General features: G+C 47.2%; 1 protein-coding gene across 1 annotated transcript in view; it reads left to right on the top strand.

Annotated features, from left to right (window-relative positions):
- Window positions 1–26,003, top strand: part of LOC137531653 (osteocalcin-like) — a 32,923-nt gene extending 6,920 nt beyond the window's left edge. The window contains exons 3-4 of the mRNA XM_068251594.1: window positions 9,663–9,735; window positions 24,204–26,003. Of these exons, the coding sequence (XP_068107695.1) occupies window positions 9,663–9,735; window positions 24,204–24,333 (203 nt within the window). The 3' untranslated portion in view covers window positions 24,334–26,003. The remainder of the gene's footprint in view (window positions 1–9,662; window positions 9,736–24,203) is intronic.
- Window positions 26,004–26,346: the final 343 nt, after the last annotated feature.

The following is a 26,346-nucleotide window of genomic DNA, read 5'->3' as shown; positions in this document are numbered from 1 at the left end:
TCCTTAGGTAAGTATGTGTTTCTGTACCGGAGCTTCAGCTCAAGTTCTCTTTAACTGCATTCATTAGGGTTGTTATTTGTAAACATGGTGAGCCTTATTTACTAAATTTAACAAAATACAATAGTGATTATTCTAAGTGATCACTTAGAATAATTGCTAGCTTGCAGTTACATGTGTTTGTTCCTGCTCACACTAGTATAGATAAAATTGACATGTGCTCCCTGCACACAGCAACTTATCCTTAGGTTGCTGAATACACCCCAACATTATATCAGTTATTCAATCTTTGTATGTTACATGGATCAAAAGACCTACATTCTCTAAATCTCTGCTATTGAAAAAATATCACCCTTTTTTCTTCTACACCATTATTATATTACAAATTATCGTTTGTATGTCACCTTTGACCATTCTTAAAATGTTAAAGATTCAGTACAAAAAAAATAAAATAAATAAAAACAGCATCAACTGTGATTAGGTGCCAAAGGCTTACAGCTCTTGCCTGGGTCAGATTGGTCCATACAGAAGACTGTTTTGCCGGATGGATAGGGAATTAGCAGTACCTTATATACTCGCATATAAGCCTAATTTTTCAGCACAAAAAATGTGCTGAAAAGTTACCCCCCTCTGATTACATGCGAGTCAGTGAAGTAAAACGAATGGTGGAACAGGTTTTGTTACTGGTACTGGAGCGTAAGGATCGTGCCCTAGTGATCCTGCTCTTGCCAGCGGGCTCCCAGCTGTGTCCGTTCCCACCATTGCATGCAATGTGCAGAGTGCGCTGCTCAAGACTACGTGTGTCTCCCGGCTTGTGGAGTGGAGCATGCCAGCGGTGTTTCAGCTCTGATCAGTGATTCTTCCTTTGTTGCAATAGCTGTTTCTCATTAAAGACGCCTCGAACCTCCGATTTTCGGTTCACAAACCTCGAACGCGAATTTCCGCAAAGGGTTCGGTGCACATGAACTTTTGCGAACCGCAATAGACTTCAATGGGGATGCGAACTTTGAAAACTAGAAACATTTATGCTGGCCACAAAAGTGATGGAAAAGATGTTTCAAGGGGTCTAACATCGGAGTTTTTGCATGGCGGAGTGGGATACACGCCAAAAGTCCCCGGGAAAAATCTGGATTTGATGCACAGCAGCGTTTTAAAGAGAACCCGAGGTGGGTTTGAAGAATGTTATCTGCATACAGAGGCTGGATCTGCCTATACAGCCCAGCCTCTGTTGCTATCCCAAACCCCCCTAAGGTCCCCCTGCACTCTGCAATCCCTCATAAATCACAGCCACACTGCTGACAAACAGCTTGTCAGAGCTGGCTGTGTTTATCTCTATAGTGTCAGTCTGCTGCTCTCCCCGCCTCCTGCAGAACTCTGGTCCCCGCCTGCATCCCTTCCCTCCCTGCTAATTGGAGGGAAGGGATGTGGGCAGGGACCAGAGCTATGCAGGAGGCGGGGGAGCAGCCGAGACTGACACTACAGATGTAAACACAGCCTCACAGCACGGCTGTGATTTATGGGGGATTGCAGAGTGCAGGGGGACCTTAGGGGGGTTTGGGATAGCAACAGAGGCTGGGCTGTATAGGCAGATCCAGCCTCTGTATGCAGATAACATTCTTTAAACACACCTCGGGTTCTCTTTAAGGGCAGAAATCACATTGAATGCTAAATTAGAGGCCTAAAGTATTTTAAAACATCTTGCACGTGTATACATCAATCAGGGAGTCTAATTAGAGTACGGCTTCACACTGATAGACCAAACTCACTGTGTAACGCACCGCAAACAGCTGTTTGTGTAGCCCATATGGTCGCCAGGCTGAGGTAGCTCAATGACAGAACAACAGTGACTGTCCAGCTGATCGAAATTTGGTCTGTCCATAATGAAGCAATGACCTTATTATCTTGGGTGTGCCCCCTCGAGACACTCATATAGCCGGCGGTCATTGCTTCATTGTGATACGCAAGCTCCTTCACTGCGGCAAGGTAACGATCACGAAGAGGAATTGACACATGTACATGCCTATTTTTTTGTTGTTGCAGCTGCAGTGCAGCCAGAAAAATTAGGCAGGCATGTACACGCACCAGAAAAATTATTATAGCGGCCGCAGCGGCCTTAAAAATTCAGGAATCCGCCTGGAGTCCTGGACCCTGTTGGTGGTGGTGGAGAAGGCAGTCAAGCAGCTTGCAGGCAGAGATGTTGTGTGGGGAGCGACTTAGACTTGGGGCAGGCAGCCAGTCATACGGCGTGCAGGCAGAGATGCTGTGTGTGGGGACTGACTTCGTCTTCGGGCGTTCATTGTCTCTTCTCAGTGACAATGCCTCCAGCTGTGCTGAAGGTCCTTTTTGAAAGGACGCTTGAGGCAGGGCAAGACAGAATTTGGATGGCAAAATGTGATAGTTCTGGCCACAGGTCAAGCCTGTGCACCCAGTAGTCCAGGGGTTCATCGCTGCTCACAGTGTCTACATCCACACTTAAGGCCAGGTAGTCGGATACCTGCCGGTCGAGGCGTTGGTGGAGGGTGGATCCGGAAGAGCTAAGGTGAGACATTGGACTAAAGAATGTCCGCATGTCCGACATCACCATGAGTCGCTAGAGCGTCCTGTCCTTGGCTGCATGGGAGAAGGATTACTGGCAGTGGTACCTATATTCTGTTGTGCTGTGACATCACCCTTAAACGCACTGTAAAGCATAGTTGCCAGCTTGTTCTGCAAGTGCTGCATCCTTTCTGCCTTCTGGTGATTTGGAAACATCTCCGCCACTTTGTGCTTATACCGAGTGTCTAGTAGCATGGCCACCCAGTACAGCTCATTCCTCTTGAGTTTTTTTTATATGGGGGTCCCTCAACAGGCTGGGCAGCATGAAAGACGCTATCTGCACAAATTTGGATGCAGACGTACTATCCATCTCCTCTTGCTTTTCCTTAGTAATGTCAGGTAAGTTCTCCTCCTCCCCCCAACCACGAATAATACCACGAGAAAGTTGAGCAGCACAAGCCCCCTGCGACACCTGCTGCGGTTTTTCTTCCGCCTCCTCCTTCTCAAACAAAACACCTTCCTTATCTGACTCCTCTTCCCTACACGACTCTTCCTCCTCCTCCCCCCTCTGTGCTGCCGCAGGTGTTGAGGAAACATCTAGTTCTGATGAGAATTGATCTCACAACTCTTCCTCCTGTTCCTGTTCTTGTTCATGCTCCTCCATAGCTTGATCCACCACTCTAAGCATGGCATGCTCCAGGAAGAAAGCATATGGGATCAAGTCGCTGATGGTGCCTTCACTGCGACTCAGCAGGTTTGTCACCTCCTCAAACGGCCGCATGAGCCTGCAGGCATTTCGCATGAGTTTCCAGTACTTCGGCCAGAACATCCCCATCTCCACAGAGCATGTCCTTTGACTGTAGTTGTAGAGATACTGTTTGACGGCTTTCTCCTGTTGTAGCAGGCGGTTGAACATCAGGAGCGTTGAATTCCAGCGAGTCGGGCTATCGCAAATCAAGCGTCTTACCGGCAAGTTGTTTCTCCGCTGAATATCGGCAAAGCGTGCCATGGCCGTGTAAGACCGCCTGAAATGCCCACACACCTTCCTGGACTGCTTCAGGATGTCCTGTAAGCCTGGGTACTTACACACAAATCTCTAAATTATTAGATTTAGCACATGTGCCATGCAGGGTACATGTGTCAACTTTTCCAAATTCAAAGCCGAAATGAGATTGCTGCCGTTGTCACACACTACGTTGCCGATCTCCAGTTGGTGCAGGGTCAGACACTGATCCACCTGTTTGTTCAGAGCAGCCAGGAGAGCTGCTCCAGTGTGACTCTCCGCTTTGAGGCAAGACATGTCTAAGATGGCATAACACCGTCGTACCTGGCATGCAGCATAGGCCCTGGGGAGTTGGGGCTGTATAGCTGGAGAGGAGATCGCAGCACCAGTAGAGTTGAACTGCCACTCAGCCAAGGAGGAGGACGACAGCGAAGAGGATGTAGCAGGAGGAGAGGAGGTGGCAACAGGCCTGCCTGCAAGCTGTGGAGGTGTCACAACTAGGTCCGCTGCACAGCCACGTACTCCCTGCTTGCTAGCGGTCACCAGGTTGACCCAATGGGCTGTGTAAGTAATGTACCTGCCCTGACCGTGCCTGTCTGACCAGACATCCGTGGTCAGATGGACCCTTGACCCAACGCTGTGTGCCAGAGATGACACCACTTGCCTTTCAACTTCATGGTACAGTTTGGGTATCTCCTTTTTGGAGAAATAATTGCAGCCTGGTATCTTCCACGGCAGTGTCCCAATGGCTTCAGAGTCCACCAGCTGGTATGGTAACAGCTGGCGAGCTAACAGTTCCGCCAAGCCAGCTGTCAAATGCCGGACAAGGGGGTGACTGGCAGACATTGGCTTCTTCCACTCAAAGATTGCCCTCACGGACACCTGGCTGCTGCTGTGGGCAGAGGAGCAGGAACCGCTCAAGGTGAGAGACGGAGTGGAGGAGGGTGGCTGTGATTGTGAAGGTGCATTGGAGAAAGCGCTGAAGATGATGCACCTGAAGGAGGAAGAGGAGAAGGAGGGTGGCTTTGCTTTTGTGTGCTGCTTTTCCTCTGGTGCTCTTCCCATTGTGGTTTGTGCTTTTTCTGCAGGTGCCTTTGTAAGGCAGTTGTCCCTACGTGGCTATTGGCCTTTCCACGGCTCAATTTTTGGCGGCAAAGAGAACAGATGGCATTGCTCTGATCTGAGTCAGACACACACAAAAAATCCACAACGATGAGCCCAGGGGTGTGGGCACTATGGTGGCGTCAGCAGCTGACGTTGAAGGGCATGTTGGCTGGCTGTCCATAGGTGGCGATACATGGCGTCGGACACTGCCACCAGCTGTTTCTGACGACGAGCTCCCCTTGCTTATTTCAGGAACTCGTCTCCTCCTACTCCTCTCTGACTCCCCCTCTGAACTGTCCCCCTGTTCATCTCCTCTATTGGGAACCCACGTGGCATCCGTATCATCATAATCTTTATCATCATAATCATCCTCCCTAGCTTCGCTTGCATCAGACACCACCAAAACTGCACCAACAGCAGGTACTTCATCATCCTCCTCCTCACACCTTACATCCATAGTGTCGCCTAACTCAGACGTATGAGGTGGTGTAACTTGCTTAGCACCTTTATCTTGTTGTAACAATAATGGATGTGAATCAGTGAATTCCCTACCAAATAACTCCTGCAAAGCATCAAATGCAGCGGTTGTGGTGCTTGTAGTAGCACTGGTGGCTGAGGAAGATTAGGTGTTCTGTGTTAAATAGTCAACCACGTCCTGACAATCTTGGGAGTTGATGATGGGACGTGCCTTCTTCTGAGAACTGTACTTTGGTCTAGGGCTGCATGAAATCACGTCAGCACGACCTTGAACAGACCTGCCGGGTGGCCTGCCTCTGGGACTGCCTCTGCCTTTTGTTTTGTCTATATCGGGGGGGGGGGGGGGGGGGGGGATGAAGTGAAAGGTATGCACTGCCTTGACTAATACAATATGCAGTCACACAGGTGCAGTGAAAGGTATGCAGTGACTGGTGTTACAATACAATGTGCAGTTGTCACACAGGTGCAGTTAACAGGTATGCACAGACTGGTATATTAAACAGTGTGCAGTCACACAGATACTGTAAACAATTATGCAATGACTAGTATTACAAATGTGCAGCTGTCACGCACACAGGTACCGTGAACAGGTATGCAGTGACTGGTATATAATATAACACTGAGTGCGGTCACATAGGTGCACTGAACAGGTATGCAGGGACTGGTATCAATACATTGCGCAGCTGTCACACACACAAGTACCGTGAACAGGTGCAGCGACTGACTTGTATATAACACTGCGTGCGCTCACGTAGGTAGGTGCACTGAACAGGTAGGCATGCAGTGATTGGTATTACAAATGTGTGGCTGTCACACACACAGGTACCATGAACAGGTGCAGGGACTGGTGGTAATAACACTGCGTGCACTCACGTAGGTAGGTGCACTGAACAGGTAGGTACGCAGTGATTGGTATTACAAATCTGCAGCTGTCACACACACAGGTACTGTGAACAGGTGCAGCGAGTGACTGGTATATAATATAATACTGGTTGCGGTCACGTAGGTAGGTGCACTACTGAACAGGTATGCAGGGATTGGTATTACAAATGTGCAGCTGTCACACACACAGGTACCGTAAACAGGTGCAGTGACTGGTGGTATATAACACTGCGTGCGCTCATGTAGGTAGGTGCACTGAACAGGTAGGTATGCAGTAATTGGTATTACAAATGTGCAGCTGTCACACACACAGGTACCATGAACAGGTGCAGCGAGTGACTGGTATATAACATAACACTGCTTGCGGTCACGTAGGTAGGTGCACTACTGAACAGGTATGCAGGGATTGGTATTACAAATGTGCAGCTGTCACACACACAGGTACCGTGAACAGGTGCAGCAAATGACTGGTATATAATATAACACTGCTTGCGGTCACGTAGGTAGGTGTACTACTGAATAAGTATGCAGGGATTGGTATTACAAATGTGCAGCTGTCACACGCACAGGTAGTTACTGAATGTGCTGGGCCTGGCAGTGGCACAGTAGGAATTACCAAGGGGCCAAGGTCCAGCAGCTGCGACTGACTGACAGGGCTGTATATGCAACACAAGCGTGTGTGGGACACACACAAAAAAAAATAGATCACAAGAACAACATTAGCTCTCAAAAGAGCTGTTGAGGATGAGGAGTGCTTTTTAGCAATAAGTATCAGCAAGGAGCAAGCTAACAAGCCTAACACAAGAGCCTAACTAAGCTTTCCCTATGTCAGCAGGTTCTCTCCCTTCTCTAATTACTGCAGCCACACGAGTGAGTGAAAAGGCTGACGCTGCCTGCATTTTATAAGGGGGGGGGCTCCAGGAGGGAGTGTAGCCTGATTGGCTACCCTGTGTCTGCTGACTGTGATGAAGAAGGTCAAAGTTGACCCCAATGATGTAGTATAGGGGGCGGGTCGAACTCGCATATAGTTCGCGGTTCATCACGAACGCGAACCACCGAAGTTTGCGCGAATAAGTTTGTATGCGAACCGTTCAGGCCATCTTTATTTCTCATATCTATGATGCCATCTAGTGCCGTTTTGAGACACAGCTGTATCATCCTTGAGGCACATCTGGCTTTGTGGAGGGAAGCTGACTTGTAGTGGAGGCACATCTAGCTACTGTGGAGGGGACTATACTGGGGAGGGGGATTATACATGAGTCAATCACTGTTCCTGGATTCTGAAGAAAAAGTGGGTCCCTCGGCTTATATGCGAGTATATATGGTATTCTCATGTACAATTTCCTGCAATGAGGACTTTTTGGAGATCTGTATTAAAGATATTTTTGTAAAATTGGTGATGATGGCTGGACTGTTTATGCCTTCATAAATCAAACATGAGGTTTGATTCATAAAAAAATCTTCTAAATTATTTCTCCTTAAAAGTTTCTCACCTTAGCTATAAAAATACTTTTTAGCACTAATAAGTTTTACCTAACTGACTTCCCTTCAGTATAAATTTTCTCTTATTTTTAGTACTTTTTTTTGCTTGCTGGGTGCTTGAAGAACACCTGACATGAGAAGGATATGGAGGCTGCCCCTTTATTTCCATGTAAACAATATCAGTTGCTTGGCATCCTGTACTTTTTTCATGCATCAGTAGTGCCTGAATCAATGACCTGAAATATACAACAAATTCAGTCAAACTTCAGTAAGAAACATCTGATCTGCATGCTTGTTCAGGGTCTAGGGCGAAAAATAGCATAAGCATAGGATCAGCAGGACAACCAGGCAATCTGCACTGTAGGAAATACATTTGGCAGCCTCCATATCCCTCTCACTTCAGATGTCTTTTAAAAGATTTTGTATATACAGTGGGATGCGAAAGTTTGGGCAACCTTGTTAATCATCATGATTTTCCTGTATACATTGTTGGTTGTTACGATAAAAAATGTCAGTTAAATATATCGTATAGGAGACACACAGGGATATTTGAAAAGTAAAATGAAGTTTAATGGATTTACAGAAAGTGCGCAATAATTGTTTAAACAAAATTAGGCAGGTGCATAAATTTCGCATTACAAACAAGAAATGAAATCAATATTTAGTAGATCTTCCTGTTGCAGACATTACAGAATCTAAACGCTTCCTGTAGGTTCCAATGAGAGTCTGGATTCTGGTTGAAGATATTTTGGACCATTCTTCTTTACAAAACATCTCTAGTTCATTCAGGTTTGATGGCTTCCAAGCATGGACAGCTCTCTTTGACTCACACCACAGATTTTCAATTATATTCAGGTCTGGGGACTGAAATGGCCATTCCAGAACGTTGTATGTTTTCCTCTGCATGAATGCCTTAGTGGATTTTGAGCAGTGTTAAGGGTTGCTGTCTTGTTGAAAGATCCAGCCCTGGCGCAGCTTCAGCTTTGGCACTGCTTTCTGGACATTGGTCTCCAGAATCTGCTGATACTGAGTGGAATCCATTGGTCCCTCAACTTTGACAAGATTCCCAGTTCCTGCACTGGCCACACAGCCCCACAGCATGATGGAAGCACCACCATATTTTACTGTAGGTAGCAGATTTTTTCTTAGAATGCTGTGTTCTTTTTCCTCCATGCATAACGCCCCTTGTTATGCCCAAATAACTCAATTTTAGTTTCATCAGTCTACAGCACCTTACTCCAAAATGAAGCTGGCTTGTCCAAATGTGCGTTAGTATACCTCAAGCGGCTCTGTTTGTGCTGTAGGAGGAGAAAAAGCTTCCTTTGCATCACTCTCGCATACAGAATCTCCTTGTACAAAGTGTGCCGAATGGTTGATTGATGCACAGTGACTCTATCTGCAGCAAGATGATGTTGTAGGTCTTTGGTGCTGGTCTGACTGTGGGTTAACTCTGACTGTTCTCACCATTCGTCACTTCTGTCTATCCGAGATTTTTCTTGGTCTGCCATTTTGAGCCTTAACTTGAACTGAGCCTGTGGTCTTCCATGTCCTCAATATGTTCCTAACTGTGGAAACAGACAGCTGAAATCTCTGAGACAGCTTTCTGTATTCTTCCCCTAAACCATGATGGGTAACAATCTTTGTCTTCAGGTCATTTGAGTTGTTTTGAGAGCCCCATGTTGCTACTTTTCAGAGAACATTAAAAGAAGAGGGAAACTTACAATTGACCCTCTTAAATACTCTTTCTTATAATTGGATTCACCTGTATATGTAGGTCAGGGGTCACTGAGCTTACCAAGCCAATTTGAGTTCCAATAATTAGTTCTAAAGGTTTTGGAATCAATAAAATGACAAAATGTATGCACCTGCCATATTTTATTTAAACAATTATTGCACACTTTCTGTAAATCCAATAAATTTCATTTCACTTCTCAAATATCACTGTGTGTGTCTCCTATATGATATATTCAACTGACATTTTTTATCGTAACAACCAGTGATTTATACAGGAAAATCATGATGATTAACAAGGCTGCCCCAACTTTCGCACGCCACTGTATACAATGAAAAACAGATGGAGCAAGTTACCTCAAAAATATCTACCAATACCTATAAACCCCACTGTGTTTTGGTTAAAATAAATACTCGTATATTGATTTGTATATTCATATGTTTCTTCTAGTGGTAAAGATGAAAAGAAGTTCAGCTAATACTGTCATCAAAAGACACAAACGTGCATATGATTATTATGAGAGGTAAATCCACATAGATAAAACATTCTTTCATTTAGACTGAACTTTTAAAGCTAAAACTCACTAAGTTATCACTATTATTCTATGCTAACATATTGCACAGTACTGAAATAATAATAAGGGGTTGTAAATGACAAATCCCTTAATGACAAATACAAACCATGACACAAGAGGAGAAGAGAGCCCTACCAATTCAACATACAATCTAAGAGGTGATCATAGCAGGAGCCAAGGGCGGGCCAAGGCAGAGGCAAGAGAGGCTCCACCCTCAGGGCGCAGTGTAGGAGGGGGCACACAACTCGCTCAGCTATCATTCCCCTATTGTGTTTGAAGCAAAGAGAAATAAGAAAAGGGGAGATAACTAGAAATTAGGTGTTGGGGGCACTGGGGCGCCTCTTTGTCTAACAGCAATCAGTGTGTGATAGCTGGGGTTAGTGTTGGGCGAACAGTGTTCGCCACTGTTCGGGTTCTGCAGAACATCACCCTGTTCGGGTGATGTTCGAGTTCGGCCGAACACCTGATGGTGTTCGGCCAAACCATTCGGCCACATGGCCGAACTAAGAGCGCATGGCCGAACGTTCCACGAACGTTCGGCTAGCGCTGTGATTGGCCGAACGGGTCACGTGGTTCGGACCCGAACGCGCTCTGATTGGCCGAACGGGTCACGCGGTTCGGATCCGAACGCGCTCTGATTGGCCGAACGTGTCACGTGGTTCGGGTAAATAAATACCCGAACCACGTCATTTCTCCGCCATTTGTCTGTGGGTTTAGCTTTGGGTAGGCAGGCAGGCAGGGTAGTTCTCTCTCCAGCCGGACTAGCCAGGGTCCCCCCCAGTCATTGTGTCGCTGCTGGGAACAGTAGTACACTGCTCAGCCACACTATATAGCATTGTGTTTACTGCCACTCTGTGTACACCGCTCAAAACCACTGTATAGCATTGTGCTCTGTGTCGCTGCTGGGAACAGTAGTACACCGCTCGCTCAGCCACACTATATAGCATTGTGTTTACTGCCACTCTGTGTCTGCTGGGAACAGTAGTACACCGCTCGCTCAGCCACACTATATAGCATTGTGTTTACTGCCACTCTGTGTCTGCTGGGAACAGTAGTACACCACTCGCTCAGCCACACTATATAGCATTGTGTTCACTGCCACTCTGTGTCTGCTGGGAACAGTAGTACACCGCTCGCTCAGCCACACTATATAGCATTGTGTTTACTGCCACTCTGTGTACACCGCTCACCCAGCACTATATATAGCATTGTGTTTACTGCCACTCTGTGTCTGCTGGGAACAGTAGTACACCGCTCGCTCAGCCACACTATATAGCATTGTGTTTACTGCCACTCTGTGTCTGCTGGGAACAGTAGTACACCGCTCGCTCAGCCACACTATATAGCATTGTGTTTACTGCCACTCTGTGTCTGCTGGGAACAGTAGTACACCGCTCGTTCAGCCACACTATATAGCATTGTGTTTACTGCCACTCTGTGTCTGCTGGGAACAGTAGTACACCGCTCGCTCAGCCACACTATATAGCATTGTGTTTACTGCCACTCTGTGTCTGCTGGGAACAGTAGTACACCGCTCGCTCAGCCACACTATATAGCATTGTGTTTACTGCCACTCTGTGTCTGCTGGGAACAGTAGTACACCGCTCGCTCAGCCACACTATATAGCATTGTGTTTACTGCCACTCTGTGTACACCGCTCACCCAGCACTATATATAGCATTGTGTTTACTGCCACTCTGTGTCTGCTGGGAACAGTAGTACACCGCTCGCTCAGCCACACTATATAGCATTGTGTTTACTGCCACTCTGTGTCTGCTGGGAACAGTAGTACACCGCTCACCCGCCACTGCATAGCATTGTGCTCTATGTCGCTGCTGACAATAGTGGTACACCGCTCACCCAGCACTGTATAGCATTGTGCTCTGTGTCGCTGCTGGGAACAGTAGTACACCGCTCGCTCAGCCACACTATATAGCATTGTGTTTACTGCCACTCTGTGTACACCGCTCACCCAGCACTATATAGCATTGTGTTTACTGCCACTCTGTGTCTGCTGGGAACAGTAGTACACCGCTCACCCACCACTGTATAGCATTGTGCTCTGTGTCGCTGCTGGCAATAGTGGTACACTGCTCACCCGCCACTGTATAGCATTGTGCTCTGTGTCGCTGCTGGCAATAGTGGTACACCGCTCACCCACCACTGTATAGCATTTCTGTACTGCCACTGTACTGCTGCCAGTCAGAGTGTACTTTAAGGATAAGTAAAATGAGGAAGAAATCCGGTGAAAGAGGGAGGGGCAAGGGAAGAGGTGTTTCCCCTGACGGTTCACGTACAGGCCACAGGGGAGCACCCAAGAAAACCCACTCAATACCGCCCATGTTGTCCAGGACAACAACCCTCACAAATCCAAAAGAACAGGACCAGATAATTACTTGGATGACCTCTCAAGCGTCCAGCAGTGGGTTAAGCAGCACCAGCACATCACTCACGAGGTCCGAGTCCTCAGCCAGTTACAAGGAGCCAGTGGGCACAAAGCTGACACAACCGGCAGCGACACCACGCACACAACTGCCAGATAACCAGGCCGAAGAATTACCTCAGGACACAATGGGGTATTCGCAGGAGCTATTCCCAGCCCAACAAACTTCCACTTTTGAAAGGTCAATGGAGGAACAGCCAGAAATGTTGTGCCTGGATTCACAACCATTAACTGTGGGAAATGCACCGCGCACTGAAATACAAGGCGAGTCCGAGGACTTTGAAACCCAAATCCCAGAGCAAGTTGGGCAGGAGGGGTTGCAATTGCAGGAGGTCGGCCGAGAAGATCTGGAAGACGACGTTGGAGTGAGCTGCGCAGAGGTTGTTCTGGGGAGCTCTACTCCACGGCGGCGGCCCCCCACAATGACATATGACGAGTTTGAGGAGATGGAAGAGGAGGGTATGGACAATGTGGACATAGACCCAGATTTTGTATGTGAACGACAACATCGCCGTCGTAGTAGCACAGATGAGTCTGTTGAAGAACCCACTGCTGCACGAGTTCGCCTTGTGCCACAAGGTAGGCGGCGCGAAATTTCAGGCACCACAAGCGTGGAAGTTCCTTTGAGACGCAAAAGAGGCGCAAACAGAAATCGCCAGCAAGGCAGGTGCTCCAAAGTCTGGGCTTTCTTTGAAGACTGCACTGAGGATAGTACCATGGCGATTTGCAAGGTGTGCAAGACCCGCCTGAGCAGGGGGAAAAGTATTAACAACCTCTCCACCACCAGCATGAGCCACCACATGCTATCCAAACATCCCACTCTGTGGGCAAACGCGGCAGGACAGGGTACCAGCAACACTGCCTCCCTTCGGGTCACCAGACTCACCCCCAGACCCGCCTCAGCAGCAGCAGTAGCCCAGCGATTGCGTGGTTCACAACATTCACAAACATCAGACGACGCTGACACTGTCACTGTCACTTACGGAGTAGTGCTCTTGAGGTCTCCCAGTGTTCATCAAACACAACAACCAACAGCCCTTCAGTGTGCAGCCCTACGGTTCAGTTGTCTGTCTCGGAGATGTTTGAGCGCAAGAGGAAATTGCCAGCAAATAACCCCCGGGCCGTGGCAGTAACAGCCAGCATAGCCAAGATTCTGGCCTGCGAAATGCTGCCATATCGAGTGGTGGAGACAAACAGCTTCAAGGGCATGATGTCAGTGGCCATCCCATGTTACGTGGTTCCCAGCCGCTACCACTTTGCGCGCTCTGCAGTGCCTGAGTTGCATGAGCACGTGGTCAGCAAAATAACTCGAAGCTTGAAGAATGCCGTTGCCTGCAAGGTTCACCTCACCACTGACACCTGGACGAGTGCGTTCGGCCAGGGTCGATACATCTCCCTTACCGCGCACCGGGTGAACCTTGTGGAGCCTGGCAGTGATTCCTCACCTGCTACGGCGCAGGTGTTGCCCACGCCGCAAACAGCTGCACCGCCGTCCGTCCCACTGGATAACAACAGCAGCACCTACCTCTCTGACTCCTTCTCCTCCAACGCATCGCAAAGCTGTACCTCATCCGGAAACGCTAACCCAGCACCAGCAGCAGTAGGATCGTGGAAGCAGTGCAGCACAGCTGTTGGCATGCGTCAGCAAGCGTTGCTGAAGCTGATCTGCCTTGGGGATAAGCAGCACACAGGGGAGGAAATTTGGAGGGGAATAAAGGAACAGAAGGATTTGTGGCTGGCACCGCTGGACCTGAAACCGGGCATGGTTGTGTGTGATAATGGGAGTAATCTCATTCGCGCTTTAAGGTTGGCTAAGCTGACACACATCCCTTGCCTGGCGCACGTGATGAACCTAGTAGTTCAGCGGTTCCTGAGGACATACCCAGGCGTGGCCGATCTTCTGTTGAAGGTGCGACGAGTGGCCAAGCATTGTAGAAATTCCAGTACTGCTTCGGGGGCACTCGCCAAGATGCAGGAGCGCTTCAATCTCCCCCACCATCGCTTGCTGTGTGATGTCCCTACGTGCTGGAATTCTACGCTGCACATGCTAGCCCGCTTTTGCGAGCAGAAGAGTGCAGTGGTCCAGTACATGACGGCGCAGTACCGAGGCGCATCCGGACAGCTGCCAAGCTTCTGTGGATCCGATTGGGCCAACATGTTGGACCTCTGCCAAGTCCTCCAAAATTTTGAGCAATCCACGTTGCTTGTGAGCAGTGACAACTCTTCAGTCAGCATTACCATACCACTGCTGTGTTTACTGAAGAGGTCAATGTTGAAAATCAAGGAAACAGCTGTCATGATGCAACAGGGGGAATCAGAAGGAGAAAACGATCAGCGTGATGGTACCAACATCAGGCCATCTGCCTCAGGAAATGCTGGCCCCAGCAGCTATGACGAAGAAGAGGAGGAGGAACAGCTGGAGTTGGAGCAGGAATTTCATGCCACCACTGACGAGGGCCAGAGCGGTGCACGTTGGACTTCCACAATTCAGCGCGAATGGTCAGCAGAAGCAGACCAGGAAGAAGGTGACGACTATGATGCATCACAACAATCACAACGCCCACAAGAGGATGATGATGGTTCTGGCAGGACTCTGGCACACATGGCTCAATTCATGCTAGACTGCATTGAACGCGACCCACGCATTGTACGCATTCAGGACAACACCAATTACTGGGTTTATACCCTTCTGGATCCACGGTACAAACACAATGTTCCAAAATTGCTTGATATAAGAGTCAGACAGGTCAAAATGGAAGAATACCAGCAGGCCTTTGTGGAGACTTTAGAGAGGAGATTGACATCCTCCCCCTCCTCTAGCCAATTGTACGCCAACAGACTGACTTCCGCAAACCCAGGACGACCAGGAGGGCAGCAAACAACACAAGCCGCAGCTAGTGCACAAAAGGGAATGGTATCGGCAGTGTCCTTGGAGTGGGAAAATTTTCTGACACCCATGCAGCAGCCCACAGAACAGCAAGCGTGCACATCCACCTCCAACACCGATCGCCTGGAGAAGATGGTCAAGGACTACATGTCAGATGGCATAGCTGTGTTGAACAATCCATCTGCACCCTTCAACTATTGGGTATCGAAGCTAGACACCTGGCACGAACTGGCAATGTACGCAATAGAGGTGCTGGCTTGCCCGGCAGCCAGCGTTATGTCGGAACGCTGTTTCAGTGCTGCCGGAGGCATCGTCACAGATCGGCGTATCTGCCTCTCCACAGAAAATGCAGACCGTCTGACTCAAATTAAAATGAATCAATCCTGGATTGGAAACGACTACGCAACACTCCAGGACCCCAACCAAGTAACATGAACAATGAACACCTGTGATGGGTTAGCGTTGCCGGTCCCTTGTTACGGAACCTCTCATCTGTATTACATTTATGACTGCATGGCGGCAAAAAGCATTGCTATATCCGCACGCTTTTTGTCCTCATGCAAGGCCTGGGTTGTTGTGTCTCAAAAAGCGTGGCCTTCTCCTCCTGCGCCTGCTCCTGTTCCTTCACGTGTGCTGCTGCTGGGTTAGCGTTTCCAGTCCCTGTTTATGGAACCTCTTATCTTTATTACATTTATGACTGCATGGCGGTAAAAAGCATGCTATCCGCACGCTTCTTGTCCTCATGCAAGGCCTGGGTTGTGTCTCAAAGCGTGGCCTTCTCCTCCTGTGCCTCCTCCTGTTCCATCAGGTGTGCTGCTGCTGGGTTAGCGTTGCCGATCCCTGTTTATGGAACCTCTTATCTTTATTACATTTATGACTGCATGGCGGTAAAAAGCATGCTATCAGCACGCTTCTTGTCCTCATGCAAGGCCTGGGTTGTTGTGTCTCAAAGCGTGGCCTTCTCCTCCTGCGCCTGCTCCTGTTCCATCACGTGTGCTGCTGCTGGTTTAGCGTTTCCGGTCCCTGTTTATGGAACCTCTTATCGTTATTACATTTATGACTGCATGGCGGTAAAAAGCATGCTATCCGCACGCTTCTTGTCCTCATGCAAGGCCTGGGTTGTGTCTCAAAGCGTGGCCTTCTCCTCCTGCGCCTGCTCCTGTTCCATCACGTGTGCTGCTGCTGGGTTAGCATTTCCGGTCCCTGTTTATGGAACCTCTTATCTTTATTACATTTATGACTGCATGGCGGTAAAAAGCATGCTATCCGCACGCTTCTTGTCCTCATGCAAGGTCTGGGTTGTGTCTCAAAGCGTGGCCTTCTCCTCCTGCGCCTCCTCCTGTTCCATCACGTGTGCTGCTGCTGGGTTAGCGTTGCCGGTCCCTGTTTATGGAACCTCTTATCTTTATTACATTTATGACTGCATGGCGGTAAAAAGCATGCTATCCGCACGCTTCTTGTCCTCATGCAAGGCCTGGGTTGTGTCTCAAAGCGTGGCCTTCTCCTCCTGCGCCTCCTCCTGTTCCATCAGGTGTGCTGCTGCTGGGTTAGCGTTGCCGATCCCTGTTTATGGAACCTCTTATCTTTATTACATTTATGACTGCATGGCGGTAAAAAGCATGCTATCAGCACGCTTCTTGTCCTCATGCAAGGCCTGGGTTGTTGTGTCTCAAAGCGTGGCCTTCTCCTCCTGCGCCTGCTCCTGTTCCATCACGTGTGCTGCTGCTGGTTTAGCGTTTCCGGTCCCTGTTTATGGAACCTCTTATCGTTATTACATTTATGACTGCATGGCGGTAAAAAGCATGCTATCCGCACGCTTCTTGTCCTCATGCAAGGCCTGGGTTGTGTCTCAAAGCGTGGCCTTCTCCTCCTGCGCCTGCTCCTGTTCCATCACGTGTGCTGCTGCTGGGTTAGCATTTCCGGTCCCTGTTTATGGAACCTCTTATCTTTATTACATTTATGACTGCATGGCGGTAAAAAGCATGCTATCCGCACGCTTCTTGTCCTCATGCAAGGTCTGGGTTGTGTCTCAAAGCGTGGCCTTCTCCTCCTGCGCCTCCTCCTGTTCCATCACGTGTGCTGCTGCTGGGTTAGCGTTGCCGGTCCCTGTTTATGGAACCTCTTATCTTTATTACATTTATGACTGCATGGCGGTAAAAAGCATGCTATCCGCACGCTTCTTGTCCACATGCAAGGCCTGGGTTGTTGTGTCTCAAAGCGTGGCCTTCTCCTCCTGCACCTCCTCCTGTTCCATCACGTGTGCTGCTGCTGCTAGGTTAGCGTTGCCGGTCCCTGTTTATGGAACCTCTTATCTTTATTACATTTATGACTGCATGGCGGCAAAATGCATGCTATCCGCACGCTTCTTGTCCTCATGCAAGGCCTGGGTTGTTGTGTCTCAAAGCGTGGCCTTCTCCTCCTGCGCCTCCTCCTGTTCCATCACGTGTGTTGCTGCTGCTGGGTTAGCGTTTCCGGTCCCTGTTTATGGAACCTCTTATCTTTATTACATTTATGACTGCATGGCGGCAAAATGCATGCTATCCGCACGCTTCTTGTCCTCATGCAAGGCCTGGGTTGTTGTGTCTCAAAGCGTGGCCTTCTCCTCCTGCGCCGCCCTCCTCCTGTTTCATCACGTGTGCTGCTGCTGGTGCTGGGTTAGCGTTACCGGTCCCTTTTCCTGGAACCTCTTCTCTGTATTACATTTATGACTGCATGGCGACAAAAAGCATGTTACCTGTGCAAAGAAACATGACATTTTCCGCATTTAAAAGACAGTTTTTCCTTTGAAACTTTACAATCAATTTTCTCAAAAATTATAAGCTCTTTTTCAAATATTTTTTTTCCTCTTGTACCCACTCCCAAGGTGCACATACCCTGCAAATTTGGGGTATGTAGCATGTAAGGAAGCTTTACAAAGCACGAAAGTTCGGGTCCCCCATGACCTCCATTATGTTCGGAGTTCGGCGCGAACACCCGAACATCGCGGCCATGTTCGGCGAACGTTCGCGAACCCGAACATCCAGGTGTTCGCCCAACACTAGCTGGGGTGGGAGGGATAGCGGGGGGCGCATATTAGTGTCTCAGCCTTGGGTGCTGGAGGACCTTGTCCTAGCTCTGGCAGGAGCAGACAATAATTGGTAACTAGATAGGAAAAGGATTATTGAATCTGAAGAGGTGGTTTTGAAAGCCTGTTAAAGTTATGAGAAAGTTTAAAAGAATGGAAGGAGTTTCAGAGAGTAGAGTGTACTTTACAGAAGTCCTAGAGCCATGTATGGAAAATCTTATAAATACCAATTGCAAGCCATTAGTAAGCATGTGGAGGAGCACAGAGGGTAGCTATGGGTTTATTTATATGTGAAGTTAGAAACATAAGTGAAACATGAAGGTTGAATTGGTTTAATGGCAAAGCACAGTACCAGGCGATTTTGTGTCAGGGTGGGGGGGGGTCAGTTTTTGTAGAGTATGAGATTAGAGTTAGGTTTAGCAATAGTAAAATATCAGTAAAGATTATACACATTTTACTAATGGAATTACCCCACTGCTCAATAGTAGAATATTGCCAAATTCACCAATTTTACCAATATTCTACTAATGAGTATCTCCAGCGTCCAGATTACTGCAGCGCCCTTTTTAAATGTACCCGGTGTGGTTAGTCTGAAAGTAATAAGGAGAGAAGAAATATCACATTTTCTTGTAATGTCTTTTTTTATTAGCGTAGGTAGTTAGGTCTTGCAGAGAGAATATGCAGTAAGGAGATGTTGTAAGGTTAATAAGGAAGTTAAAGACAGTAAAGAAGCAGCATAAGTAGTATGTTTGGGAAGGTATAAACACAGAAAAGTACCTTGGCATGGAAACAGGGCAGTGTTGGCTTTGAAATAGAGGCAATTGCTATTTCCTGAACTTAAATTGAACTGAATGTGTACCTTTATGAAATCAAAATATTAAAGGGAACCTTAACTGAGAGGGATATGGATGTTTCCTTTTAAACAATACCAGTTGCTTGGCACTCCTGATGATCTCTTTTGCTGCAGTAGTGGCTGAATCGCACACCTGAAACAAGCATGCAGCTAATCCAGTCTAACTTCAGTCAGAGCACCTGATTTGCATGCTTGTTGAGGGGCTGTGGCTAAAAGTATTAGAGACACAGGATCAGCAGGAGAGTCAGGCAACTGGTATTATTTTTAAAGGAAAAATCCATATCCTTCTCAGTTTAGGTTCCCATTAAAATGACTCCATGGGGTTGAATCACTAGAGAACATTAATCTTAACGTGTGCAGATAGCGCATGTTAGGATTACCAACGTTTATGCAATTTGCATAGCGAGTTGTGCAAATTGCATAATGCACTATAAACATGCACCACTTACATTGCTTGAGTAACACGCAACTTAGGCCCAGTGCACACCGAGCGGTTTTGGATGCGATCCACCGGCCGCATCCACCTGTAAAACCGCTTGGCTAATGTATTTCAATGGGATGGTGCACACCGGCGGTTTGAGGTTTGTAGCAAACCGCAAACATGCCTCCTGCTGCACGTTTGCGGTTTGCAGAAGCGTTTCTGCCTCAATGTAAAGAATAGGGAAAACGCTAACCGCTCTGAAAAACGCTACATCAGAGCGGTTTGCCAGGCATTTTTCTTACAGAAGCTGTGCAGTAACAACTTTTACTGTAACAATATGTGCAATCTGCTACACAAAAACGCACCCAAAACATCTAGGCATGTTTAGAAATCCGCTCTAAACATGCCTAGAATCACTCTGAAATCCACTCCAAAAACCGCTAGCGTTTTGTGGATCTGCTAGCGGTTTTGGTGTGTACTGGGCCTTAAAGGGAACCTAAACTGAGAAGGATATGGATTTTTCCTTTTAAAATAATATCAGTTGCCTGACTCTCCTGCTGATCCTGTGTTTTTAATACTTTTAGCCACAGCCCCTCAACAAGCATGCAGATCAGGTGCTCTGACTGAAGTCAGACTGGATTAGCTGCATGCTTGTTTCAGGTGAGTAATTCACCCACTAATGCAGCCAAAGAAATCAGCAGGACTGACAAGCAACTGGTATTGTTTAAAAGGAAACATCCACATCTCTCTCAGCTAAGGTTCCCTTTAAGTGGTGCCTACATATTGCGCATTACGCAATTTGCATAACTCGCTACATAAATGCCAGTAATCCTAATGTGTGCTGTCTGTACACATTAAAGTGACACTGAAGAGAAAAAAAAAACACCTTATGATATAATGAATTGTATGTGTAGTACAGATAATTAATAGAACATTAGTAGCAAAGAAACATGTCTTTTTTTATAACATTGAAAAATTCTGTCATATTTGCAATTACAAACAGCACTCTGTATTTTAAATGATGAAACTTCCCTGCAGTAAAACCTAAACTGAAGCTGCCTCTCACTGTTCCTTTGATGTATAAGTGCTTCAGAAAATAGGACTGTTTCCAACTTAAGTTGGGTCAAATAGCTCTTTTGCATAGATAACAACTGAAGTTTCTTAACTCTTCCTGTACTGGAAACAGTATGAGACTATTTCCTTTGCTAGTAATGTTCTACAGTGGGATGCGAAAGTTTGGGCAACCTTGTTAATTGTCATGATTTTCCTTTATAAATCGTTGGTTGTTACCATAAAAAATGTCAGTTAAATATATCATATAGGAGACACACACAGTGATATTTGAGAAGTGAAATTAAGTTTATTGGATTTACAAAAAGTGTGCAATAATTGTTTGGAACTCTATTACTAATTATTACTAACTAATTATTGGAACGCAAATTGGCTTGGTAAGCTCAGTGACCCCTGACCTACACACACAGGTGAATCCAAATATGAGATATAGTATTTAAGGGGGTAAACTGTACGTTTCCCTCCTCTTTTTATTTTCTCTGAAGAGTAGCAACATGGGGGTTTTAAAACAACTCTCAAATGACCTGAAGACAAAGATTGTTACCCATCATGGTTTAGGGGAAGAATACAGAAAGCTGTCTCAGAGATTTCAGCTGTCTGTTTCCACAGTTAGGAACATATTGAGGAAATGGAAGACCATAGGCTCAGTTCAAGTTAAGGCTCAAAATGACAGACCAAGAAAAATATCGGATAAACAGAAGCGACAAATGGTGAGAACAGTCAGAGTCAACACAGAGTCAACGCACAGACCAGCACCAAAGGCCTACAACATCATCGTGCTCTAGATGGAGTCAGTGTGCATCGTTCAACCATTCAACGCACATTACACAAGGAGATGCTGCATGTGAAAGTGATGCAGAGGACGCTAAAATTGAGTAATTTGGGCATAACAAGGGGCGTTATGCATGGAGGAAAAACAACATAGCATTCAAAGAAAAACACCTGCTACCTACAGTAAAATATGGTGGTGGTTCCATCATGCTGTGGGGTTGTGCGGCCAGTGCAGGGACTGGGAATCTTGTCAAAGTAAAGGGACGCATGGATTCCACTCAGTATCAGCAGATTCTGGAGACCAATGTCCAGGAATCAGTGACAAAGCTGAAGCTGCACCAGGGCTGGATCTATCAACAAGACAACGACTCTAAACACTGCTCAAACTTCACTAAGGCATTCATGCAGAGGAAAAAGTACAACGTTCTGGAATAGCCATCTCAATCCCTAGACCTGAATATAATTGAAAATCTGTGGTGTGAGTTAAAGGAAAGGTTCAGGGAGGGTGGGTAAAAAATAAAAATCAAATTCCACTTACCCGGGGCTTCCTCCAGCCCGTGGCAGGCAGGAGGTGCCCTCGTCGCCGCTCCGCAGCCTCCCGGTGGTCTCCGGTGGCCGACCCGACCTGGCCAGGCCGGCTGCCAGGTCGGGCTCTTCTGCGCTCCAAGGCCCAGAACTTCTGCGTCCCACGCCGGCGCGCTGACGTCATCGGACGTCCTCCGGGCTCTACTGCGCATGCGCAGTACTTCTGCGCCTGCGCAGTAGAGCCCGGAGGACGTCCGATGACGTCAGAGCGCCGGCGTGGGACGCAGACGTTCCAGGCCTTGGAGTGCAGAAGAGCCCGACCTGGCAGCCGGCCTGCCCAGGTCGGGTCGGCCACCGGAGACCACCGGGAGCCTGCGGAGCGGCGGCGAGGGCACCTCCTGCCTGCCACGGGCTGGAGGAAGCCCCGGGTAAGTAGAATTTGATTTTTATTTTTTACCCACCCTCCCTGAACCTTCCCTTTAAAGAGAGCTGTCCATGCTCGGAAGCCATCAAACCTGAATGAACTAGAGATGTTTTGTAAAGAGGAATGGTCCAAAGTACCTTTAACCAGAATCCAGACTCTCATTGGAACCTACAGGAAATGTTTAGAGGTTGTAATTCTCTGCAAAAGGAGGATCTACTAAATATTGATTTCATTTATTTTTTGTAATGCCCAAATTTATGCACCTGCCTAATTTTGTTTACACAATTATTGCACATTTTTTGTAAATCCATTAAACTTCATTTCACTTCTCAAATATCACTGTGTGTTGACGATTAACAAGGTTGCCCAAACTTTTGCATCCCACTGTATTTCCTTGCATATACAAGTAATTATATCATATGGTTATTTCTTTTCAGATTCACCTTTTTTAGTGAGTAAACCCATTTGGCTCTTATTCAATTCACTTTTTTCTCCTACTGTAAGTTTTCTCCTAGGTGATATTTCACACATTATTAATAAAACACCTTTTAAGTCACCAGAAAGCAAGAAAATATTCAAAATAATTTCAACATGTAATGATCTGCTCAGCTGTCTGCACAGGCAGACAGCTGTTTGACCATTTTTTAGGTCTGAGTGCTGCAGGTCTCTGGAAAAGAGACCTGTCTTCACTTTGCAAGTTTCAGAGTTGCTCTGCTGGTGAGGAATTTGCATACACTTGTCATGCAAATTGCTTAGCTGCTTCCTTTGATGGCTTGCAGTATAAATACCTTTTGCTCCCAGAATTCCTGGCTGGTCATGATGGTTTGTTCCTGCTACTTACCTGGAGTCTCAGCCTTTGCTAATTGTTTGCTAAGATTATTTTAGAGTAATTCCTTGGGAGTGCACTAGCATTCCTTCTAGCGTAGTCAGGTTGTATTATCTGTTTTGCCTTGTATTGTCTATATGTTGCGACCAGCGGCGGTCGACAGGAAATCGTTCTGTCTGTAGGGGTGCAAGCCAGAGCAGCGGTTGCTACTGGTTGCTCCATCTGTTTGTCTGTCTGGATCACATCCGCTCTAGCGGTAGTGGCGGTGGTTCCTTCTGTGCTCTGTCTGGGAGTGTAGGCCAGAGCTGCGGTTGCTGGAGGCTACTCCTTCTGTCTGTCTTGTCTGGTACGAACGCTTGCTGTAGGCTCGGTGAGGTAACCGTTTAGCAAGCGTTCACGTTCTCTATTTTCGTGTTTGTGTTACATTGGTTAGTTAGAGTGGCACACTTATCACTGGGCGCCTAACGCGCGGTGATCATGTCTTAAACGCGTTCCCTGTTGCGATTGAGTGCGGAGTTCGCGTGTAGCTAGCGTTTGTTATTTTCCTTGGCGTTCTGATCATTGTTATTTGCTGTGTCTTTCTTGCCACCCTTGTGCTCTGTCTTACTCGGTCTTGTGTCACTTTTGGCAATCGCCACTCTTGCGATTCCGTTCCCGCTTTGTTTCCGCTGTTGTGTGTTCACTGTCGCCGGGTGGCGAATAGATTGGTGGACACACATACATTCTGTCTCTGTGCTGACTTTTCTTTCTACAGGTGCATTGCACCAAAGCTGGGTTCTGCTATTTAAAAACGCTTTTGCGCTGACCACGGAAATAATTTCCCAATCGTTACACAACATTACTTTTTCACCTACTTTTTGGTAGTTTTTCAACTACAGAGTGTTGAAAAGTTATTTTAAACAGAAGATGATAAACTATCTCCTAGGAGAATAGTCAGTTGAATAAGGGCCCATGAGTTAGTTACCTTATGATCAACTTTAATATTTACTAAGAGAAGTTTTGTAATTTTTAACCAACCATATTGCTGCTGTAAAGCTTCCCTGAACCTGCATGGGCCATAGCAACAAACAGAAACAACAACTCCTTTACTTTATGCAAAATACATCTTTTAACACTGTTCTTCCTCTTCCAGGTTCTACCCCCGTATAAAGTCTACTCGGGAGGTCAAAAAGGAGCAGTGTGAGAATTACTGGCCTTGTGATCAGCTCTCTGAATGGGTCGGCTTTTCTCAGGCTTATCAGACATATTTTGGACACCCGTGAAAATACCCGCATCAGCCTGCGTTGTGTCTCCATCTTCCTAATGTGGCTAAAGAAAAGAGCATGCTGCTTTATTCAATAAATATGAACTTGTCATGGAAACAAAATGTGAAACTGATATAACTCCATCAGAAGTTTTGCGGGAAGCTATGTTCTCCAGCTTCTCTAAAATTGTGAAATAGTTAAAGAAATAACAAAAGAGGTGTAAAAAATGAATTTGGCACATTTTTGAGTTCTCCGCTCCTTAAAGTGACCCTGTAGTGAGGGGGGTAAAGACGCTGCCATATTTTTGTACGTTTAAACAATTTTAAGTGCCTGGCTGCCATTCTGATCTCTCTGACTTTTCGTAGTGTTTAAATCAAACCACTGAAACACCCATGTAGTCAATGTGAAGGACCAGAAACAGAAACTCCTCTATCCCAGAATTATGAATGCTTTTAGGGTTGGGTAGAAATTTATATTGGGATGAAGGCCACCTGGAACATACAAGCAATGCCTGGTTACAAATATGCAAATTATGGCCAAATCGTACTTATGGATGGGGACTAGCTGGGTACCACACATCGTTGGAGAGCAGGCTATGCTCCGTTACTGGCTTAGCGATGTCACCACAATCACCAGAAGAAGGAAACTGATGGAGGACCAGAGTATGGGAATGCCTCAGATCACCTGCGAAGGACAGTTTGTATTGTGGACAGTGAGTATTTATTGCGTACACCTGGATTGATTGAATTTAAAGAAGTCATCTAACAAGATTAACTACCCCCCGATCAACTTACCTGGGGCTTCCTCCAGCCCCTTACAGCCGACATGTCCCACGCTGCAGCTCCGCTCTCAGCCGCCGACCCGAGGTCCACGCACGGTGCAGACCTCGAGATCATTCTCTATTACGCCTCCGTGAAGCGCCGCTGTCAATCAAGTCCACGTTGTCCGCAGTGTACTGCGAAGGTGCAGTAGTGGACCGTGTGGGGACCCGAGGCTGGTGGCTGAGTGAGGAGTTGCGGCGTGGGACGTCAGCTGCAAGGGACTGGAGGAAGACCCAGGTAAGTAGATTGGGGGGTGGTTATCTTGCTTGATGACTCCTTTAAGGGGACACATAAGGCACAATGCAGTACATGAGGCATTAAAGCAGGCACAGGAGGCACAAAGGAAGAAAAGGTAGAGGGATAGGAAGCACGCAGGTGGCTCAGAGGAAGCACAGGATACACAGAGGAGGTATAGGCAGTGGCAGAGGGGGTACAGTAAACACAAAGAAGGTACAGAAGGAGGTACAGATAATAAGTTAGGTGCAAAGTAATACATAAGTGTACTGTTGTGACTTACATACATATTCAACATAAGAACAAATCTACAGACCCTATTTTTTTTAGTAAGCTGGGGACTGCCTTTATATTTTATTTTTCACATTTTAAGATATGTCCTCAGTGCATAAACTTTACTGATACACAATAATTATAGTAACAAAGACAAACACTTATATAGCGCTTTTCTCCTGGCGGACTCAAAGCGCCAGAGCTGCAGCCACTTGGACGCACTCTATAGGCAGTAGCAGTGTTAGGGAGACTTGCCTAAGGTCTCCTGCTGAATAGGTGCTGGCTTACTGAACAGGCAGAGCCAAGATTCGAACCCTGGTCTCCCGTGTCAAAAGCAGAGCCCTTAAAGGGAAGGTTCAGGGACGATAAAAAAAAAATCCACTTACCGTACCTGGGGCTTCCTCCAGCCCGTGGCAGGCAGGAGGTGCCCTCGGCACCGCTCCGCAGGCTCCCGGTGGTCTCCGGTGGCCGACCCGACCTGGCCAGGCCGGCGGCCAGGTCGGGCTTCTTCTGCGCTCCATTCTGCGTTTCACGTCGGCACGCTGACGTCATCGGACGTCCTCCGGGCTGTACTGCGCAGGCTCAGTAGTTCTGAGCCTGCGCAGTACAGCCCGGAGGATGTCCGATGATGTCAGCGCGCCGTCGTGAAACGCAGAATGGAGCGCATAAGAAGCCCGACCTGGCCGCCGGCCTGGCCAGGTCG

The sequence above is a fragment of the Hyperolius riggenbachi genome, chromosome 9 (assembly GCF_040937935.1).
Source record: "Hyperolius riggenbachi isolate aHypRig1 chromosome 9, aHypRig1.pri, whole genome shotgun sequence".
Taxonomy (NCBI): Eukaryota; Metazoa; Chordata; class Amphibia; order Anura; family Hyperoliidae; genus Hyperolius; species Hyperolius riggenbachi.
This window is presented reverse-complemented; position numbering and strand designations above follow the sequence as displayed.